Below are 15,871 nucleotides of genomic sequence, written 5' to 3' on the forward strand. Positions count from 1 at the left end.
TAGACCAGCATAGGGTTAATCTTGCAAGTGGGTATATATCTCATCATGATCAGCAGGTGGAGACTGAAACAAAACTTTGTAACTGTACATATCATATAACCCCTCCCTAATTACCTCAGTCTGCCGAATAGCCAAGCAAAACTAAGAACTATATACAGAAAAACAAACAAGACTCCGAACAGGAGTATCAGCAAATAAAAACAGAAATTCTGTTGGAAAATACAAAGGAACAAATGCAAATAGCAAAGGTCCCCACAGCTCGCCAGCCAAGCCACAGCCACTGTACTTAATCTCCCCGGCCCTAGAAAAATACTAGAAACCGACAAGAACACGACAATAGAAAGGGTGGGGTCCTATGCTGGTCTGGAGAGCTAAAAGAAAGTAAATTATCAGGTAAGAACCTAATTTCTCCTTCTTTAGCAACTCTCCAGACCAGCATAGGATTAATCTTACAAGCGGGACATACCAAAGCAGGCTCCATCATGGGTGGGACCCCCGAAGGGCCAACACCAGAATACGCGCAACGATACTCACGAAAGGCTGAAAAGGCCATAAGCTGAACCCGGAGAGAAGACCAAGCCAGGCCCCTGTCCATGCCATCCTGCAAGAACTCAAAGATGTTAGGCAGGGAAGTGTTTAAAACAACCACTCCTCGCGTCATACACTACTCCTCAAATATACGCCAAACTTGCACATAGGCCCGAGAAGTGGAAAGCCTGTGGAACCCCAAGAGAGTGGAGATCACTTTGTCTGAATACCCCTTCTTACCTAGGTGAGACCTTTCAAGAGCCAAGCCATAATACAAAAGGGACTCGGATCGAACATGGGAATATGGCTCTGAGTCAGAAGATCGCACGAAAGAGGCAGAGGAAGAGGATCCAACAGCAGATGCCTTTCCAGATCCACGTACCACGGTAGCCTGGGCCAATCCGGATCCACCAGAACCACCAGGCCCGGGTGACGAACAATGCGAAGTAGAACTCTGCCCACTAATGGCCACGGAGGGAAGACATACAACAGCCCCTCCGTTGGCCATGGTTGAACCAGAGCATCCAGACCCTCGGCCTGACAGTCTCTGCAACGACTGAAGAAGCAGGGAGCTTTGGCGTCGACTCCTGTGGCCATCAGGTCCATTAGGGGCTGACCCCAAAACTGCACTATCACCTGAAAGGCCATGTGGCTTAGACACCACTCTCCGAGATCTAATGTGTGACAACTGAGGAAATCCACTTGAACATTCTCCACTCCGGCTATGTGGGAGGCTGAGATGTCCTGAACATGCAACTCTGTCCAGAGCATGAGCAGAGTCACCTCCTGCGCCACCTGAGTGCTCTTGATGCCCCCCTGACAAGTGACATAGGCCACGCCGCGGCAATGTCTGACAGAACCTGACAAGAAGGAGTGGAAGGCTAACAGCATCAGAAGGATGACTCTGGTTTCCAGAACACTGATCGACCAGGACGCTTCCTCCGTGGACCAGGTGCCCTGAGCTGAGTGAGGTAGACCCTGAGCTCAAGTTTAGTTTACAATAAAATATACTTTGCATTTAAGATTTTTAAAGTTAGTGCTAAATGAAAAAACAGCAACTTATGGAACACAGCTTCCTACATGATTCAAAATTTTCAAAATGGCGCTGCCGACTAAGAACGTCAAACATTTAAATTAGCAATCAGATTAAGTTACGTCATGTTTCTTAATTAAAAAAAATGTGCGACCAATCAAAATGAATTAAAACATGCCTTTTGAGAGATAAATATATTATCATTATTATTTGTTTTCTGAAAAACTTTTGTTCAATAGAAAGCATACCAATTAATTCTGTCATTAAGTCCATTCGGGGCCAATGTTTGTAAATTAAAAATCCAATGTCATTCCCTGCGTCTCAAAGCTAAACAGCGATCACCTCCTCTTTCATTCTTTTTCACCACATCTATAACAAAGCCTTTGAGATTATTGAACATATGGGAAGCATCTAAACAGTGTTGAACTAGAGGCTCTTTGACAATGGCTCTTTTAATGTTGAATTTATGTTCAGCAAGACGCGTCTTGAATGGTCTTGTTGTCATGCCAACATAAATTTTCGGAAATGGGCAAATGATTATGTAAACCACATGGTCCATTTTGCAAGTGCTAAAATTCTTTAGCTTGTAGGTCTTTTTGGTGATAAAATTAGTAAATTCTTTAATCTGTAAAGAAAATTCACAAAAAGAACAATAACCACATTTGAAATGGACTGGTTGACATATTTCCAGTTGACTGTTGGCTTAGAAATTCCTTCAGATTTTTTCCCCTTGAAAAGGCAAATCTTAAGCTAATATGTTGAAAAGAGGGAAGAGATTGAATTACATCCCATCTATGTCTGATGATTCTAGTAATGTCAGCACTTAATGTAGAATGCTGAAGAACGCATGTAATGGTCTGATCAGGATTAATGGACGAGAAGACAAGCAAATGTGAGAAGCTCCATCCACTGTGGCTGATCCAGACTCGTCCCTTGAACAAGATGGGAGGTCTGGAGCCACCAACGAAGACTGGAGCAAGCCAAGCCCCTCAGAGGAACAGGGTGATCTAGACTGAGGTTCTGGGACGACCACCTCCGAAGCCGCCATTGACCCCAAGACTTGGAGGAAATCCTGCGCCCGAGGACACCGGGATGCCATAAGCAGGTGAATTTGAGAGTGTAATTTGTTTACCCGGGCCTCTGGGAGGAAGACCTTCCCCAAAGAGGAGTCGAACACCACCCCAAAATACTCCAGGTAATGCGAGGGGGCCAACTGGCTCTTGGCAAGGTTGACAAGCCGTGACCCGGGTGCTCTCATTGAAGGATTTTGCGAATGAACCAGTTGTTCAGGTAAGGATGCACCAGAATGCCCTCTGTCCACAAGGCCGCGGCAACGACCTCCATAAACTTGGTGAACATCCGGGGAGGTGTGGCCAGACCAAAAGGGAGTGCACAGAACTGAAAGTGCTGGCCCAAGATCGCAAAACGAAGGAAGCACTGATGGGAGGTCTGGATTGGAATGTGCAAGTAGGCCTCTATCAGGTCAAGAGAGGTTAGATACTCCCCCGGCTGAACCACAAGAATCACCGATTGCAGAATCTCCATGCGAAAAGATGGAACTCTGAGAGCCCTGATGACCCCCTTCAAATCTAAGATGGGCCAAAAAGTCCCCTGTTTCTGGGGCACCACAAAGTAAATCGAGTACCTGCCGGTGCCCAATTCCTGAGGGGGCACTGGAACCACAGCTCTGAGATCTAACAATCTTTTAAGGATCTGGTGAAAAACCTGCTTCTTCCACGGGGCATGACAAGGAGAAGCTAGAAAATTATCTGGCAGAGAATGGGCAAACTGCAGAGCAGAACTGTCCCGAATCACCTTCAGCCGAGCACCCACCGGAACCAGAGGGGGCACGGGCACAGAGTCATTGGGCAGGACGGACACAGGGGAACCGAAGGAGGGATTCTCAGCCTCCTGACAGGGCTGCATTCGCTGAAAGAAACGACCCCTGGCAAAGACAGAGGTTGGGTAGGGAGCAGTCCCATGCTTAGGGCAGTACCTGCAGAAATCTTGCAGACTCCCCTGAGCAGTGCCACCTTGAAGAGCCTGGCAAGCACTGTCTTCAGGCAGGCAGGGCACTTTAGAGTCCATCAGAGTTTGAACTAACTAGTCCAAAACCTCTGGCAAAAAACAAGGACCCTAGAAAAAGAAAATTTAGAGAGTTTAGAGATGGACACCGTGTCCGTCAACTAAGCCAGAAGGTCCAACGCACAGCTATGGATTTGGCAGACAACCACAAGAAGTCATAGAGGGCGTCTGAGAGGAAAGAGGCAGCCATCTGAATCTTCGCCACCTCCTAACCATCATACTCACTGTCAAAGACCGCCTTGGCCCACCAAAACAAAGCACGAGCCACCAGTCCTGCACAAATAGCTGCCTGGACCCCAAGGCAGACATCAAAATTCTGTTTAAGAATGGTCTCCAACTTACGCTCCTCAAGAGTCTGTTAAGACAGAACTGCCCTCGATGATCACAGTATGCTGCATAGCAATAGCTGAGACCACCGCGTCCATCACTGGCGACTTTAAGGTAGCCCTATCTCCCACTGGAACGGGATACAAACAAGCAAAGGAGCATGCAAACCAAAAAGACGCCTCCGGTGAAGTCCACTGCACCAGGATAAAATCCAGAAATAAAAACCGGATGAATTGGACAAGAGAGGGAAGCAGAGGAAATCTCCCAAATAAGAGGGTCCAGGTGGCACCTCCTCAAAGCGCAACACTGATGAGATCTGCTGAATCAGATCTGAGAGCTTGTCCCTCTGAAAAAGGCACACCTCAAACGCCTCCTTGCTGGTAGACGGAAAAAAAAACCAAGTCCCTAGTACCAGCAGCACCCCCTCGAGAGGATCCTGGAGGTGTCCCCAAGGGTCCAGGTCCTCATGCATTAGTTAAAACTTTCCTCAGACAACAAAACCTCGTCCGAAGTGGTATGCGGGTGCCTGGACGAGGGAGGAGGAGGGGGGATGTGAAAAGAATTAAGGGGTCAAAACATCAGGAAGCGCGGAGGGAAAAAAAACCCCTGAGACCTCCTGGACACAAATAGGACCCCCGGCCATCTATATGCTTTACACAAAGTAAAAAGAAAATAAGGGGGGGAAACTCCGGCGGCCCCATGGGACTCCCTGCCCCAGCAGGGGACCCTGTTGTAACCTGTCCCTGTTAAGTCAAAACAGGGAGAAGGTACCTGAGGTTAAATACAAGATGGAGGGGCTATCTGAGGAAAAACGGCAAAAAATGCGCCAAAAATAGTCCCTCCAGGGCCTGTAGCAGCTGAGAGAAAAAACAGCTGACAGGAAATCCTTCCGTGGGCGGCAGGAAAAGACCAGGCTTCCCTGCGAAGCTCTGCCAGCCACGAGACACTAGTGGCGGGGAGCCCTGGACACCAGCATCCGATGCTGATGAGACTTAAACAACCGCACCAGCCCGAACAGCTGTTTTCAGGCCGGCCGCAAGTGCCTCACATCTGGACCAAATTGTGCCCCTCTCCCCCTGAAAAGTGTTCAATTGCTCCATATATGACCTAGCTGAAAGAAAAGTGCCATTTAGTTGAAAAATACAGTAATTTACAGCAGATTTAAAGGGAAAGCAACCATTTATCCCGGCACTGCCTCAGGATTTTTTTCCCCCCACAGAACAGACTCCACTGGCTCTCTAAACAATATGCCTTACCACCAGGGGGTATAAGGCTTACTGTTGGGGCACCTGTACAAAAATTTGAGGAGGCGGAGGAAGGTAGGGGGGAGGGACTCCTCTCGAGACCCGTCGGACAGACCCCCAAACAGGGTCCACCCAAGCTAAATCCGGCAACAAAAAGGGCCAAAAATTCCTAAACAAATTCCAACAGCCCTATCAAGGGAGATGGGTACAGCTCACCACACCTGGTGGAGACTGAGAGAAGACTGAGGTAATTAAGGAGGGGTCAAATGATATGTACAGTTCTAAAATTTTGTCTCAGTCTCCACCTGCTGGTCATGATGAGATATATACTAGTAGGGAGATAATTAATGTTACTCTATGATTGTGATCTATAAACTTCCTAATTATCACAGCTCTTGATTATATTATATCTTACTGTGCAATAATAAACCATAAATAATTCTCCATGCATTGTTTTTTATAAAAATTTTTTGTTTTTATGTGAAATGCTCAGACCCTACACCCCGTGATTGGTGATAAACTCCAAACTGGGGTTCATAAGGGGACCATCATGGCAATCACCGTCCCCATACACCTACCGAACCATATAACATCAATTCAGAGTTAACTGCATGGCGTCAAACAAACATAATTATGAAGAATAAATCTTCAAGAACTTATCTGAATATGGAGGTGGTGTTGATTATTATGAGCCCCAGATCACTTTAAAACGATTACTTCATTCATTATCTTCTATAAAAATTGTGCTGATATCCCGTCCCCCCGACTCGAGTTTCACATCTTCATCAGGGAAGGACACTGCCAAATAAAACACAAGTGCCTAACTTGTTAACTGTGACTAATGTTAAAAACTTATTAAAACCTTAAATTGTAGGTGAAGGGTTCTGATATTGGAAATCATAAATGAACCTGCATGCCTACTGATATACACGGCCTGAAAAAGGCCACAATACTTAAAGAAACTACTTAAATAATCTATTTCATACCTGAATTAGCTCTCCTAAACGAATGAGCATCTGGAACAGGACAAGCTGAAGGATACCCGCTATTCAATTTATTAAGGCTCCCTCACCAGAACAAACAGAAGCCAAACCAGAAGAGAACACCCGACTAGAGGAACAGAACTATCTATACTAGTAACCATTCGATTTCATGATTCAGTCCCGAAGGACTCAAGGTGTCCCAATTATATATGAAACGCTGTTCATTGAGAGTTAAGATCTTAGAAAGATCCCCCTCGTAGTTTCTAATATGTGTTAATACTGTATATTTCAGGTCTTCGATGTCATGAGAATGTTCTATCCAATGAGCTGTCAGGGGGGCGGAAATTCTATTATTTCTTATACCACTAAGGTGTTCTGAAATTCTTATCTTGATTTTACGAGCGGTCTGACCTATATACATTTTTGACAGGGACATAAGATACAATAGACTACTCCTATCGAATTACAATCTGTATTCGTTCTTAATATATATTGTTTGCCTCCTGACTTAGGTATACAAATATGCGAGGTTTGCCATACATAGCGGCATAACCGACATCTATTGCATGGTTGGTGTGGCTGGCATACCTCCAGGTTCTTATTTTGTATTCTTCGTTTTAATTTCTCGCCCAGATTTGGAGCCCTGGAGAATGCAAACTTTGGTCTACTGCATAAAGCTGGATGCAGTTGGACTATTGGCCAATATTTTAATATGATTTGTTTGATGTCATTGCTTACGCTGGTATGAGGCATAACACAGACCATATCACTCTGATCCTTATTATTATGAGTTTTTAACACCCATGGACGATGGCAATTCTTTGCCCTTTTCCATGCTCTTTTGATAATTTTGCGGGGGTATATCCTCGATCCACAAAATTTTTGTACATTACCAATGCCTGGGTTTCAAAGTCTTCATCCCCGGAACAGATTCTGCGTAAACGTAAGAATTGTCCATAAGGAATACTGTTCCTTAAATTCCGGGGATGAAAACTTTGATACTGTAATAGGCTTCTGCTTGTTCCGGTGAGGGAGCCTTAATAAATTGAATAGCGGGTATCCTTCAGCTTGTCCTGTTCCAGATGCTCATTCGTTTAGGAGAGCTAATTCAGGTATGAAATAGATTATTTAAGTAGTTTCTTTAAGTATTGTGGCCTTTTTCAGGCCGTGTATATCAGTAGGCATGCAGGTTCATTTATGATTTCCAATATCAGAACCCTTCACCTACAATTTAAGGTTTTAATAAGTTTTTAACATTAGTCACAGTTAACAAGTTAGGCACTTGTGTTTTATTTGGCAGTGTCCTTCCCTGATGAAGATGTGAAACTCGAGTCGGGGGGACGGGATATCAGCACAATTTTTATAGAAGATAATGAATGAAGTAATCGTTTTAAAGTGATCTGGGGCTCATAATAATCAACACCACCTCCATATTCAGATAAGTTCTTGAAGATTTATTCTTCATAATTATGTTTGTTTGACGCCATGCAGTTAACTCTGAATTGATGTTATATGGTTCGGTAGGTGTATGGGGACGGTGATTGCCATGATGGTCCCCTTATGAACCCCAGTTTGGAGTTTATCACCAATCACGGGGTGTAGGGTCTGAGCATTTCACATAAAAACAAAAATTTTTTATAAAAAACAATGCATGGAGAATTATTTATGGTTTATTATTGCACAGTAAGATATAATATAATCAAGAGCTGTGATAATTAGGAAGTTCATGATGAGATATATACTCGCTTGTATGATTAACCCTATGCTGGTCTGGAGAGTTGCTTAAGAACATGCTTGGTAAACAGGTTAAGAATTCATAGATAAAAGTACCCAGAACTTTTCAACAAGCCCTTGGATTTCTAAAAATTGTCTCATTTGAGAATATATTGTTACAAAAATATCCTCAACACACTAACAAAAAAACTGTTAACAGACTAGCAATCTACAAAAAAAGAGAAAAACTGTGCAAGAACAAACCTGTATGAGGAGCAGATCTCACAATCTAAGATTGCATTTGTTGATAAAATGCCCTGTAATGGGTCAATAAAGAATGCTTCATTTTCATTCCCAGATATAATTGAATACTCAATTTGCCCATTAATCTCGCAATCAATATCGGTGACAAAAACCTAATTTCAAAACAAGGGGGACAAATTTAATTACAATTGAATACATGCTTCTAATTGCAAATAAATGCAGTTTTAGGTTTTGTGAAAGCTCAGCCTTGTCTAAATGTGATAATAAATTTCAGCTTTTCAAAATTATATTGGAAAAGACAATGCAGATTTATCATAAGTTTTGTCCTGGCACTTTTCTGCTGCTAAAAATATGGAGAAAGACAAACAGATAGTACTTGTCTCGTAAGAGAGGAACAAGATAAAGAGAAAGAAAGGCAAAGGAGATGATCTAATCACCCAATAAGTAACCTTTATTATGAGAATATCCCAAGGATCCAAGTTTCGGCATCTATGATGCCTTCATCGGGGGACACTAAAAACATTAAAATATATAATTAAAATAAAATAAAAGATAAAAAGTAAAGATGAAAAAATAGCATATATATGAATATCCAAAAAAGATTAACAACATACAATAACATAAAAGCATAACAATATCAGAACGATTCAAAAAAATTACAGGTAATTGTCAAAGCATAGCAAAAGATTCATATAAAAGGCATCAACATTAAGACCTGGTGTGGAAAAAACAAGTGAATATTTGAATGTGGTTAAGGAGGACAACCCATATGAAGAAAATTGATACTTGGCCACTAACAAAACTGAGAACTGCCTGTGCCACCATGGAATTTTAAATCCTCTAAAATAAAACCCTAAGCACGCATGCGCACTTAGGACGGCATGTTACCCAACAGCATGATGTGTCTCTCCGTGCCGAATTCCATTTTTGAACACGGAGGCAGGGAACAAGCCTGCGACTCCCCCCCTCACTCACTGTGAGGCCCCAAAATTTGCCACTGCTGCTCTTCTTCAAAGCAGCCTGCTGTAGCGAACCTCACAGGCCGCTCTCCACCTTGGTAGCACGTTCCCGCTTACGCGATCCCATATGTCAGAGGAGGGGCGGGATCGCGTCAGAGGAAAAATGCTACCGAGGTGGAGAGCGGCCTGCGAGGATCACTACAGCCGGCCGGTGATCCTCAGCAGGCTGCTTTGAAGAAGAGCAGCAGCAGCAGCGGCAGCGGTTCATGCCGGTGGGTTTGAAGAGAGCAGGAAGCCAGGTTTGGGAGCAATACAGGCAGGCAAGGGGCCAGGGCGAGAGGGAAAGGGGGCTGCTTTGGGGGAGGGGTGTGCTGGGGGGGGGCAGACAGCAATCATGCTTTGCTCTGGGAAGGGGAGAACAGAAAGGGGGCCTCGGAGCAGGCACACATGGCACAACAGGGGGCCAGGGGGAGAGGTAAAGGGGGCTGCTTTGGGGGAGGGGTGTGCTGGGGCAGACAGCAATCATGCTGTGCTCTGGGATGGGGGAACAGAAGGGGCCATGGAGCAGGCAGGCATAGCACAACAGGGGGCCAGGGGAAGAGGAAAAGGGGCCGCTTTGGGGAGAGGGGTGTGCTGGGGGGCAGACAGCAATCATACTTTGCTCTGGGAGAGGGGAACAGAAGGGGACCATGGAGCAGGCAAGCATGGCACAACAGGGGGCCAGGGGGAGAAGGCAAGGGGGCTTCTTTGGGGGGAGGGGTGTGCTAGGGGCAGACAGCAATCATGCTTTGCTCTGGGAGGGGGGAACAGAAGGGGGCCATGGAGCAGGCAGGCATGGTACAACAGAGGGCCAGGGGGAGAGGGCAAGTGGGCTGCTTTGGGGGGAGGTGTGCTGGGGGCAGACAGCAATCATGCTTTGCTCTGGGAGGGGGGGAACAGAAGGGGGCCCCAGAGCAGGTAGGCATGGCACAACAGGAGGCCAGGGGGAGAGGGAAAGGGGGGCTGCTTTGGGGGGGAGGGATGTGCTAGGGGCCAGACAGCAATCATGCTTTGCTCTGGGAGGGGGGGGGAACAGAAGGGGGCCACAGAGCAGGTAGGGAACAACAGGGGGCCAGAGGGAGAGGTAAAGGGGAATTACAGACAGACAGGGAGCTAAAAAAAGACAGACAGATAGCAGCCAAGGAGAGAGAGAGAGAAAGACAGACAGACACACACATCTATTCTAGCACCCGTTAATGTAACGGGCTTAAAGACTAGTAACATAATAAGAGACAAGAACAGTATGGGCATGGCACATGTGAATGCATATACAAACGTTGAAGGCAAAGTGACATAGTGGAGAACGGCACTGCTAAATGTAAGACTAAGACAAGCATGCTATATGTGCTCTATGGAGCGAAACAAAACAAAATGCGTGGAAAAAAGCCAAGGTATAACCAGACCGTGTAAAGAGAAGGCATGATGGAGAGTAAAGAACTAAAACCAAAACGCTGGAAACACGCTGAAAAAAGGTCTAAAAAGGAAAAGTAAAAATTGTAAATTGGCATACCTGAGACAAGGTCTCTTAGTGAACTCTAAATACAAACAATGAAGAGGTACAGATAACGTAAAAATCAGATGCGAATAAAATGTTTTTAGTGTCCACTGATGAAGGCATTGTAGATGCTGAAACTAGGATCCTTGTTGGGATATTCTCATATTAAAGGTTACTCATTGGTTGATTGGAGGAGTGTGTGGCACAGTGGTTGAAGCTACAGCCTCAGCACCCTGGGGTTGTGGGTTCAAACCCTGCGCTGCTCCTTGTGACCCTGAGCAAGTCACTTAATCCTCCATAGCCCCAGGTACGTTAGATAGATTGTGAGCCCACCGGGACAGATAGGGAAAATGCTTGAGTACCTGATTGTAAAACCGCTTAAAAACCTTGATAGGCGGTATATAAAATCCTAATAAACTTAAACCTCCCTTGCCTTTCTTTCAGCTAAAAATATGGCACATTTTTACTGATAAATCTAGAGCAAAACTGAAATTTGATAAGTATGTTCCAAAATCAGACCAATCCTAGGCACTCAAAAAATCTAAGCAACCTATCAAAATCTACGTCTTAATTTACTATATCATGCCACCAATCAGATACTTTATAAATCACAAATGGGGAGTCTCAGATTACCACCACCAGCCTGATACAGTGCCGCGTGGAATCACTCTTCACTGGCTCACCCACTATGTACTATTAAGATTATTAGTATAAGTTTTTTTCTTTTTTCTATTTTCTTTGATTTAGTTGTTTTTCTATGTGTCTTTTATAGCTCTTATAAATCTATCAATATTTAAATAAATAAAGTAAAAATTCTTTTCCTGCAAATTATTTCATTTTATAGTATCATTTCATTTCATAGTATTATTTCAAAGCTACTTAGTAGCTATGGCGATATAATTATGGATTGCTAACTAAAATGAAATAATACTATGAAAGTCAAGAAATCAGGAAAAATATGAAAGTAATGTGCAGGAAGGATATGGCGATACTCGAGAGGGTCCAGAGAAGAGCAACAAGGATGATAAAAGGGATGGAAAACCTTTCATATGCTGAAAGGATAGAGAAGCTGGGGCTCTTTTCCCTGGAAAAGCAGAGACTTAGAGGGGACAACAAAAACAAGAGGGCATTCAGAAAAATTGAAAGGAGACAGATTCAAAACAAATGCTAGGAAGTTCTTCTTCACTCAGAGGATGGTGGACACCTGGAATGCGCTTCCAGAGGAGGTGGTAGGACAGAGTACGATTTTGGGTTTCAAAATGGGATTGGATGATTTCCTGAAGGAAAAGCGGATTGAAGGGTATAGATAGAGGGTTACTATACAGGATATTAAATGATTAGGGAATAAAAAGTTTTAGGTAAAGGATTACTTACAGGTCATGGACCTGGGGGGGCCGCCGCGGGAGCGGACTGCTGGGCATGATAGACTCATGGTCTGACTCGGCAGAGACGATGCTTATGTTCTTATGTAGGAAAAAAGATTTTATTTTCAATTTAGTTATCAATATGTGTCTGTTTTGAGAATTTATATCTGCAGTCTGTATTTTGCACTATGGCCCCCTTTTACTAAACCGCAACAGCGGTTTTTAGCGCAGGGAGCTTATGAGCGTTGAGAACAGTGCGGGGCATTCAGCGCTGCTCCTTGCGCTAAAAACTGCTATCGCAGTTTAGTAAAAAGGGAGGGGGGTATATTTGTCTATTTTTGTATGCTTGTTACTGAGGTGACAGTACATAGAGTCATCTGCCTTGACCCGTCTGAAAAAACCCTGGAATATAAATGATAATTAACATTTTCTCTGCGTACACATCTGTGCTTTGTGGTTTTTTAAAAATTGTATTGTTGGTAGATCATTTTGACTTGGTCATTTTAAAAGTAGCTCGCAAGCCCATAAAGTGTGGGCACCCCTGCTTTAAAGGAGAGGGGAGATATGATAGAGACGTTTAAATACCTACATGGCGTAAATGCGCATGAGTTGAGTCTCTTTCAATTGAAAGAAAGCTCTGGAATGAGAGGGCATAGGATGAAGTTAAGAGGTGATATGCTCAGGAGTAATCAAAGGAAATACTTTTTTATAGAAAGGGTGGTAGATGCGTGGAACAGTCTTCCTCAACAAAACTAAATCAATGGTCTTTCCGATTAAGAAAGGTTGTCCTCTTCTCTCTCCTATCAAACTCAAATCTATACCAATACAGACAGTTCATATTATTAAGCTTTTAAGTTTGACTTTTGATGATAATCTCACTTTCCACAAACATATAAGCACAGTTGTACGAAAGTGCTTCTACCGTCTACGAATGATTCGCTCTTGAGCTAAACTTCTTGACAATTCGGCTTTAAATACTTTAATTCATTCATTGGTTATTTCCTGTCTGGACTATGGTAATACTTTATACCATGGAATTACCAAAAAAGAGTTAAGATGTCTACAGATAGTCCAGAACACTGCTGTAAAAGTTATTTATAAGGCCAAAATGTTTGACCATGTAACTCCTCTCTTGATAAAAGCCCATTGGCTCCCTATCCATTACCGAGTTACTTATAAAACACTATTACTGACTTTTAAAAGATAGATTGTGAGCTCACCGGGACAGACTTTTGATATCATATACATCATCACATTTTCTTCGATCCTCTGATCAAAATCTATTAGCAATCCCATCCCTGAACTAAGAAATGCTATCTTTTCTTTAGTTGCCCCAACCCTTTGGAACTCAGCACCGAATGCATTAAGAGATAACAAACCTCGAGAAATTCAAGTCATCTCTTAAGACATTTCTTTTTAAAGATTCTTTCCAAGTTTGAGTGTCCTTTTAAGTATTTTTAAACTTTTTTTTAGTCCATTTGCATTGGACCTACTTGTCATAACCCCACCCTCTTGTTCTTTTCCTTATATCTTTTCTTTAAACATTATTGTAGCTCTTCACTCTTTTCCATTTGTACCTGTTTGCCCAGTCATGCGTCTTGTTTTTTTGTCCATTTATGTTAATGGGTTTTTATGATGTATTATTTGTATTACCTTAATTTTTATTGTACAACCACCTTGAAATAAATGATAAGGTGGTATATCAAATTAATAATAAACTTGGAAACTTGGTGGAGACAGAGACTGTGTCTGAATTCAAGAAGACGTGGGATATCTCAGAGAGAGAAAAAGATAATGGTTACTGTGGATGGGCCATTTGGCCTTTATCTGCCATCATGTTCCTATGAAATTAGTTATGTTGGTCCAATAAACTCAATTTTACTGCAGGTGTGATGCCACTACTGGTATTATTTCTATTGCCATTTTAGCTAAATTTCATCATGGTGTTTAAATTAGTTTTGTTTGAACTACTGGTCTGAAAATTAATTACTGCTGACTGCTTGCTTGTAACAGAAACTAAAATCCAAAACTTCTCAGCTCAGGAACTGTTTCTGAACCTTTCATCTATTTAGATCCTGACTTTTTGAACCTTGTGAAAGTTTTTTTTTCTCCATGTACACACATTTTGAGATTTCTTTATTTGGAAAGGGACTTCAAAATACAAGTTCATGTAGGGACCACTACTCATTACCTGCATAATAAATGTATTGTAGATCTGACCTTCCAGTACTGAGACTCTGTGATAGCTTTGTTCAAATCTTGGTGCGTTATCGTTCACATCTTTGATCAAGACAGTCACTGTGCAGTACGCTGTCTGCCTACTGCTTTTAGCCAACACCACTAGTTGCATTTTACGTTTAACTTCAAAGTCCAGAAACTTTGGCTCTTTAACTGCAAGGTCACCTGGAAAAAGATAAGCAAGTATACATTTGAAAGAGGTCAAAATGTCACCAAAGAACAAGAAAATATTAGAATGGAACAAAAAAAAAAATCATATTTTCAAGAAAACAGAAATTGCAAAATAAAACTACTGAAATAAGGATCTAAGCAATACCGAATGATGGAAATTTCAGTAGTGTTATACAGTAGAGCTTCCCTATTTTTTAAAATCCAAGACATATGTATATTAGCAAAAATGTACAGCACATCAGTCTACATTGAAGAAGGAGAGGACTCACAAGTAGTGCTGCCCAATTCGAATTAATTCACTGATTCACTTCAGTAAATTGTTCACTGTCCAAGAAAATTGGACTCACCGATTCAGCAACTAACATGCCCCCTCCCCTCAGTGAGACCTGTGTAGCAGCAGCGGTGGCAGAGGATGGTCAGAAGAGGCATCACTTTGAATGGAAGGACTTCCCTCTGCTGCATCACTGATATCATTGATGACACGGCAGAAGGAAGCCCTAGCAGGACAGGCTGTGAGTAGCCCATTGAGAGTGATACCGCTGCTACTGTTCACTGCTGCTGTTGCTTTAGGAGGCCTTGGAGTATGTCTGGTCTCAAGAAGGGAGACTTAGTGGAGTGCTGCTGCACAAGGAATGGGAGGAATGGAAAGATGCTACACAGGGGAATGGGTGGGAGGGGAGGGAAGATGCTGCTCAGGGGGATGGGAGGAAAGATGCTGCACATGGCGGGGGGAGGAGAGGAAGAGAGAGAAGTCTCTGAATTTGAGGCTTTCTGCGGGGTCCTGGCAGGTAGAGGGAGGTGACTCACTGGTCCTGGAATAAAGTGTGGATTTACAAGCAAGAAGATTAGCAAAGGTAAGAACAGCTCACATATGGGTGACGTCATCGATGGAGCCCGGATGCGGACGCCTCACAAGCAGACTTGCTTGAAGAAACTCGAAGTTTTGAGTCGCCCGCACTGCGCATGTACGAGTGCCTTCCCGCCCAGCACAGGGCACATTTCCTCAGTTCAGATAGCTAGCAGAGAAGCCAATCAGGGGAGGTGGGTGGGTTGTGAGAATAGCTGCCTGCTGTCCCTGGATAACACCTGTTACAGTAAGTAACTGTGCTTTATCCCAGGACAAGCAGGCAGGTATTCTCACATATGGGTGACCTCCAAGCTAACTAGAATGGGATAGTGGGAGTGTTGGCAATTTAGGAGAATAAATTTTGTAATACTGTTTGGCCAAACTGTCCATCCCGTCTGGAGAAAGTATCCAGACAATAGTGAGAAGTGAAGGTATGAACCGAGGACCAAGTAGCAGCTCTACAAATTTCCTCAATAGGTGTAGATCTGAGGAAAGCTACTGAAGCTGGCATTGCTCTGACTTTATGGGCTGTGACTTTACTGTGAAGGGGTATTCCAGCCTGGGCATAGCAGAAAGAAATT

The 15,871-nt window shown here is 43.4% G+C and overlaps 1 protein-coding gene across 3 annotated transcripts in view; it reads right to left on the reverse strand.

The window, feature by feature from the left end:
- Positions 1 to 15,871, reverse strand: part of DCHS2 (dachsous cadherin-related 2) — a 203,801-nt gene that overhangs the window by 26,004 nt on the left and 161,926 nt on the right. For 2 of the 3 annotated variants that reach the window (XM_033941022.1, XM_033941032.1), the window contains exons 15-16: positions 14,226 to 14,437; positions 8,178 to 8,329 (exon numbers count right to left, since the gene is read on the reverse strand). In XM_033941022.1, the coding sequence (XP_033796913.1) occupies positions 8,178 to 8,329; positions 14,226 to 14,437 (364 nt within the window). The remainder of the gene's footprint in view (positions 1 to 8,177; positions 8,330 to 14,225; positions 14,438 to 15,871) is intronic. The other variant, XR_004539141.1, reaches the window with a different exon arrangement.

The sequence above is a fragment of the Geotrypetes seraphini genome, chromosome 1 (genome assembly GCF_902459505.1).
Source record: "Geotrypetes seraphini chromosome 1, aGeoSer1.1, whole genome shotgun sequence".
NCBI classification, from domain to species: domain Eukaryota; kingdom Metazoa; phylum Chordata; class Amphibia; order Gymnophiona; family Dermophiidae; genus Geotrypetes; species Geotrypetes seraphini.